Source organism: Orbicella franksi, chromosome 11 (assembly GCF_964199315.1).
Source record: "Orbicella franksi chromosome 11, jaOrbFran1.1, whole genome shotgun sequence".
Classification (NCBI taxonomy): Eukaryota; Metazoa; Cnidaria; class Anthozoa; order Scleractinia; family Merulinidae; genus Orbicella; species Orbicella franksi.
In genome coordinates, this window is record NC_138155.1 from 20,237,032 (window position 1) to 20,243,879 (window position 6,848).

The 6,848-nt window shown below is 40.4% G+C and overlaps 1 protein-coding gene across 1 annotated transcript in view; it reads right to left on the reverse strand.

Annotated features, from left to right (window-relative positions):
* Window positions 1-552: 552 nt before the first annotated feature.
* LOC145503061 (uncharacterized) overlaps window positions 553-6,848 on the reverse strand; it is a 17,880-nt gene continuing 11,584 nt past the window's right edge. Inside the window, exon 2 of the mRNA XM_081482485.1 lies at window positions 553-5,334. Coding sequence (XP_081338611.1) covers window positions 869-5,314 — 4,446 coding nt within the window. The 5' untranslated portion in view covers window positions 5,315-5,334 and the 3' untranslated portion in view covers window positions 553-868. The remainder of the gene's footprint in view (window positions 5,335-6,848) is intronic.

Here is a 6,848-nt window from a genome sequence, read left to right on the forward strand (position 1 = left end):
AAAACTGTTGAAAAGCGTCAAATTACATTACTAACTGAGACACACCACTGGCTTGAAAACTGTCTCTTGAGGTCATTGTGCTTTGTCTTTCTCACTTGTTTCCGCTATCAGTCAGTCAGTTCAACCAAGACATCTGAAAGAGAACAAACAAACAAAGTGTAAAGCTATGAAAAAGGCTTGTTCGGCTACTTCAGTCAATCTCAGTTGAACCGGTTTTCTAAAAAAGGCGTTAGCTGATTGCCTGAAAAGCTACATTTGTATAAAACGTAAATAATCGTGTTTTTCGTGTATTATCGTGGCACCACCGTTAAATCTATATAAAAAGTGAATAAATCAAAGAAATAAATTAATTTGCCATAAAACGTTACGATTAATTAAAAAAACTTGAGAAATGTGGAAGACATTACCTTGTGGCTTGCATGTGCTTTCTAAATTTCTCATATGTACTTGGCAATTACAATAGACACTATTAAAATAATATGGTAGTGGCCTCCTTATTTGTTTGATAAAACACACTATAAAATCATTGTCATTCAGACTTTAGCTGGAACCATGGAAGTTTCATTGTACCATTTACAGCAGAATACGATTTATATCTGAAATTTGGTCAGTAAAAATGCATTTCGGGTTATTACGTAGTTTCATGGTCTCTCATCGAAAGCAGGTCAGTTATATTAGAACACCATGTCCGTTGCAGAAGAACAACAACAAAAAAAAACAATAATAATCAAATGATCAGATATGCTGCACCTTACTCTTTTTGAAAATACACTCAGCCTGATCGATAACTCCTCGGCAAAATACTGAACAATTATTAGGTACTTCTTGCTAAAAAACAAAAAAAAACACTTTTTCAAGTAATCTTACCTTACTTTCCAAAATTAAAGGTCACGTTATCTCCAATCAGTATAAAAGGCGCCCACTGCTTCACGTCAGAGTAGCCGTTACATCTCATCCACTTCATGGCCTGGTGAAGAGAGTCACTAGCGCTTTCCCCACGAACAAGGTGATCGTAGAATTGACTTATTAACTTCTCTGTTGAGCTGTCTTCTATGGCCCACATTGACACCAACACCGAGCGTGCGCCAGATCCTAGGAATGCTCGAGCAATTCCGACCGCTCCCTCGGCCTTAATCTCTCCACGTGCACTATGGCAACAGCTAAGGACTACCAGTTTAGCTCGCAGTTTAATCTTTGAAATGTCCGACATTGTCAATAAGTAGAGTCCTTCTCGAGGTATACTGTTAGGAATGCGAAGAGAAGGTGCCAGAGCAATTTCTCCTCTTTCTGCATCACCGTGAGCAGCCAAATGTATCAGAGCCACTGATTCCATCGCTTGAAGTACCGTCTGCTTAGTAGCCTGCTGTCCTAGTAAGGGCTCAACACCCAGCTTTCTTCCTACCATCTTTGCTTCCTCTTCTGCACTCGGCAGTCGCGAAACGGGCGTAAGACGTCCTTTGAAAATCACCTCACCAACATCAGGATTCCCTACTATCAGTGCACCGGTCTGGCTGTGATAGTCTGCTGGACTGTCATGGATGAGCCTGAGAGTTGTTAAAGAAGGGGCGACGCGGATCTTGAAAGTCTCGGATAGCGTTTTTCCACTGTCATCAGGCAATGCGGCAAATGGAATGTTGTATAAACTACGATCAGGAACGATGATGATCTCCGAGCCGTCAAGCAAGTCAACCACAGGAGCGATGATTAGTTTGTAACACAGAGGAAGATTCATTTTTGGACCTTGGTTCTCTTTACTTTCATTTCCAATTCGGAAACCTTCATGGCTGTCATCGTCGTATGATTTTGACTCCCCTTGTACGACATTTAAAGACACATTCTTGCGTAGCTCCTTAGGTGACATGTCAAAACTTCTGAAGCTTTTGGTGGCAAAAAAGTCTTCCATATTCTGGGCAAATCCTTCATGAGCGATAGCTTCACTTCCTTTGATCTTTCGGAAATGTTTGACTCCACTACTTTTAAGAATCCAGAAATATATGCTGTCAGAAGAATAGAAGACGTATAGACAAGAACAATTAAGTTCTTTGTCCATTATGCTTTCAATACCGGACCATGTTTGAGGATTAGCGGAGACTGGATTCCTCATAGAGTACTGAGCTGACATTAGATCTGCCAAAGCCCTTGCCTTCCCAAGCTCTGAAACATACAAGGCTGCTTCGGGATTTTCGGATTTACAAAGCAATGTACAGAGATTACGGTAGGGAGAAATCTTGTTGTCAGAGAACGATATCTTCCATTGATCGTTATCTTGTATGGAGCCGCGTATTTTCTCGCATTTTTCGATACTAGCAAGTAAGTACGAGATAGCTTCCTGATTCCTTCCTTCTTGCACTCTTAAGCGTGCTAGTCCGTAGAGCGATTCGAAAAGCTGTAAAATATCGCCAATGTCCTCATTTATCTGAATCGACTTCATAAAATGCTCTTCAGCCTTAACATGTTCCCCATCTTTGAAAAGAACGTTTCCTAACAGTAAGCAACAATTGGCTTCTGTTGCTCGGTGTCCAATTTCTTTACTAATCGCAATTGCTTCTTCGCAATATTCTTTAGCTTTGACACGGCCACCAATTGAGTACAAGATATATCCTTGCATTAATAAAGAGGCGGCTTTCTCAGCCCTGTGTCCAATTTCTGATGCGATCCTAAGTGCTTCCTGATTATAACTGTTAGCAATGGGATATTTACCGCGAGAGTGAAGGGAAGCAGCGAGTCTATTGCAACAAGAAATTACCCCTTTCTTGTCACCAGTTTTTCTTTTGATCACCAACGCTCTATCAAAGTGTTTGTTAGCCTCATCTTCTTCGCCGACTGATAGATACAGAGAACCAAGGCTTAAGTGGCTGGAGGCTTCTCCATTTCTGCTGCCGATCTTTTTTGTGATCGCAAGTGATTTTTCGAGATGTTTTTTAGCCATATCATACTCGCCAACTAATCGATACACATGTCCAAGGTTTCCGTAACAGGCGGCTTCTCCATTTCGGTCACCGATTTCTTTTCGAATCGCAAGCGATTTCCCGCAAAATTCTGTAGCCTTGTGATACTCGCCAACTGATTCATACACAGTTCCAAGGTTTCCGTAAGAGGTGGCTACTCCCTTTCTGTCACCGATTTGTTTTCGGATCGCAAGTGATTTCCCGTGATGTTCTCTAGCCTTGTCATAATCGCCAACTGATTCATACACAGCTCCAAGATTTCCGTAACAGGCGGCTTCTCCATTTCTGTCCCCGTTTTCTTTTCTGATCACAAGTGATTTCTCAAGATGTTCTCTTGCCTTGTCATACTTGCCAACTGATTGATACACAGCTCCAAGATTTCCGTAACAGGCGGCTTCTCCATTTCTGTTACCGATTTCTTTTCTAATCACAAGTGATTTCTCATGATGTTCTCTCGCCTTGTCATACTCGCCAACTGATTGATACACCTTTCCAAGACTTCCGTAACAGGCGGCTTCTCCATTTCTGTCACCGATTTGTTTTCTGATCAGAAGTGATTTCTCAAGATGTTCTCTCGCCTTGTCGTACTCGCCAACTGATTCATACACAGCTCCAAGATTTCCGTAACAGGCGGCTTCTCCATTTCTGTCACCGATTTCTTTTGTGATAACAAGTGATTTCTCAAGATGTTTTCTTGCCTTGTCATACTCGCCAACTGATTGATACACAGCTCCAAGACTCACGTAACAGGTGGCTTCTCCATTTCTGTCACCGATTTCTTTTGTGATAACAAGTGATTTCTCATGATGTTCTCTCGCCTTGTCGTACTCGCCAACTGATTCATACACAGCTCCAAGATTTCCGTAACAGGCGGCTTCTCCATTTCTGTCACCGATTTCTTTTGTGATAACAAGTGATTTCTCAAGATGTTTTCTTGCCTTGTCATACTCGCCAACTGATTGATACACAGCTCCAAGACTCACGTAACAGGTGGCTTCTCCATTTCTGTCACCGATTTCTTTTGTGATAACAAGTGATTTCTCATGATGTTCTCTCGCCTTGTCGTACTCGCCAACTGATTGATACACAGCTCCCAAATTTCCGTAACAGACGGCTTCTCCATTTCTGTCACCGATTTCTTTTCTGATCACAAGTGATTTCTCAAGATGTTCTCTCGCCTTGTCATACTCGCCAACTAATTGATACACAGCTCCAAGATTTCCGTAACAGGCGGCTTCTCCATTTCTGTCACCGATTTCTTTTGTGATAACAAGTGATTTCTCAAGATGTTTTCTTGCCTTGTCATACTCGCCAACTGATTGATACACAGCTCCAAGATTTCCGTAACCGGTGGCTTCTCCATTTCTGTTACCGATTTCTTTCTTGATAACAAGTGATTTCTCATGATGTTCTCTCGCCTTGTCGTACTCGCCAACTGATTGATACACAAGTCCAAGATTTCCGTAACAGGCGGCTTCTCCATTTCTGTCACCGATTTCTTTTCTGATCACAAGTGATTTCTCAAGATGTTCTCTCGCCTTGTCATACTCGCCAACTGATTGATACACAAGTCCAAGATTTCCGTAACAGGAGGCTTCTCCATTTTTGTTACCGATTTCTTTTGTGATAACAAGTGATTTCTCAAGATGTTTTCTCGCCTTGTCATACTCGCCAACTGCTTTATACACAGCTCCAAGATTTCCGTAACAGGCGGCTTCTCCATTTCTGTCACCGATTTCTTTTGTGATCACAAGTGATTTCTCAAGATGTTCTCTCGCCTTGTCATACTCGCCAACTGATTGATACACAGCTCCAAGATTTCCGCAACAGGAAGCTTCTGCCTTTCTGTCGGCGATTTCTTTTGTGATCACAAGTGATTTCTCAAGATGTTCTCTCGCCTTGTCATACTCGCCAACTGATTGATACACAGCTCCAAGATTTCCGCAACAGGAAGCTTCTGCCTTTCTGTCGGCGATTTCTGTACTGATTAGTAGGGCTTTCTCGTAGAGTTTTCTCGCTTCTTCGTATTTGCTTTGACGGAAATACATTTTTCCTAGATCGAAGCTTAGATCATATTCTGCAAGTCTTTCTCCACTATCACGGTAAATCTCGAGAATTTTTTCTGCATATTTTATGGCATTTTTGTTGTTGTTGACAGCACAATAAGCCTTCGACAATATCAAATACAACCTCTTGTAGAATAATATGGCTAGTTTATCGTCTTTGATTCCTGCTTTGTGTTTCACTATGACCAAACATTCCTTGCATATTTCGATGCTCTTTAGAGCTCTATTGGTATTGAGAAGGAAGCAAGCAACTATGAGGCCGATAGAGATGGCTTGTAGAACTTCGTCCATGTTGTTCATGTCAAACACTTCTGTCAGGACTAAATGAAAATTACAGTTGCAATTGCATTCGTCTTTGACCTCATTTGTCAGTGAAGGCGTGAGAAACTATATGTATTACTATTCAACTCGTTTCGGCAAACCTAGTGGAACTGAGACGGGATTGTAGTGGTAGGAGTTTCTGACTTAGTTAAGAAATGGCTTAAGAGAATACAGTAAAAACCCGCATAAAAGAACAAGTGGATTAAGAACACTCAGGCTGAAATTTGGTCAAAAAAGTACCATATACATAAGAACACATTCAGCCTGAAAGATGAAAATTGTTCTTATTTAAGCAGGTATGGGAATTTCCAGGACACATTTAGCAGTTGCTTTTGGACTTGGCTAATTTATGTAACTAAATGACTGTTACCTTCTGTCAATCACATTCTTTATTAATTGCTGCAGACACAGCATGCTGACATGAAATCCATTGATTAATTAAAATGTTGCGCTTGCACATTGATTTCATCTGTTAGTAGTCTATGCAGTATTTATTTTTTAGAAATAATTTTAAGAACACCCTAAGGACATTTTCAGGTTGATTTTGCAGAAAAAACCCGATATATAAGAACAAAATCAGCCTGAAGCCCCAAAGCACGTGTACTTTTATGCGGGTTTTTATTGTAAAACATTTTAATTTGCACTAATATCTGGATGGAATGAAATGAATAAAAAATGGAAAAGAAAGATTTTTAATACTGGCTGGTTTCTTTTCACATCCTAGTCTTACAATTAAGCATGTATACAAAGGGTTACTTGGGTCAGGGGAAGGAGTATTCTCCTTTGTTAAAAATTGGTCAACAGGTTGTACGGAAGTCTTGGGAGCTTGAGTAGAAGAATGCATCTGAAACGTTTGTTGAGCGTTCATTGTTCCAAGATAATACAAAGGAATGAATAATATTATGTTTTATGTTTGGCCAGATGTTTTTGATCGAATTTTAGACTAGACTTGAATTCCTGCAGGTTTCAAGTTGCAGAATCCGAACTCTTAATGTGAAATGCAAATCATTCTGGGTTAGCTAGTCCCGGACTTTCTTGCGGTATATTAAGGAAGTAAGTATTATACATGTAGTACTGAATGGGCTTTTCTTTAGACTGAAATCTTTTTATTACATTTTCAACTTAATGATGACAAAGAATAAGACGACAAATTAGATGAATTTTTTTAACAATGTTTCGAGTGCTTTCAGAAAGTAGAAAACATCTTTAGAAAAATTAAAATGAATCTGCACTTTATTTTGGAAAAATTGCTGCCAGCGAAACATGGTTAAAGACTACGACAGGCGGTGTTGGACACAACTCGCAAAGCATGCCGGGAGAAAATTTCCCTAGAGCTCATTTTCATCTGATAGCTGAGCGGCAAACATCTCCACGCGCTGATGGTGATGTGGAAATATGACTTATGGGAGGTTCGCTCGCTTCCGATGGTGAAAGAAATCTGGAATGACAGCCATATCAAATGTTCCGCAGGCCAAGTAATAGCTGTAGATGACTTCTGCTCGATTTGCAAAGC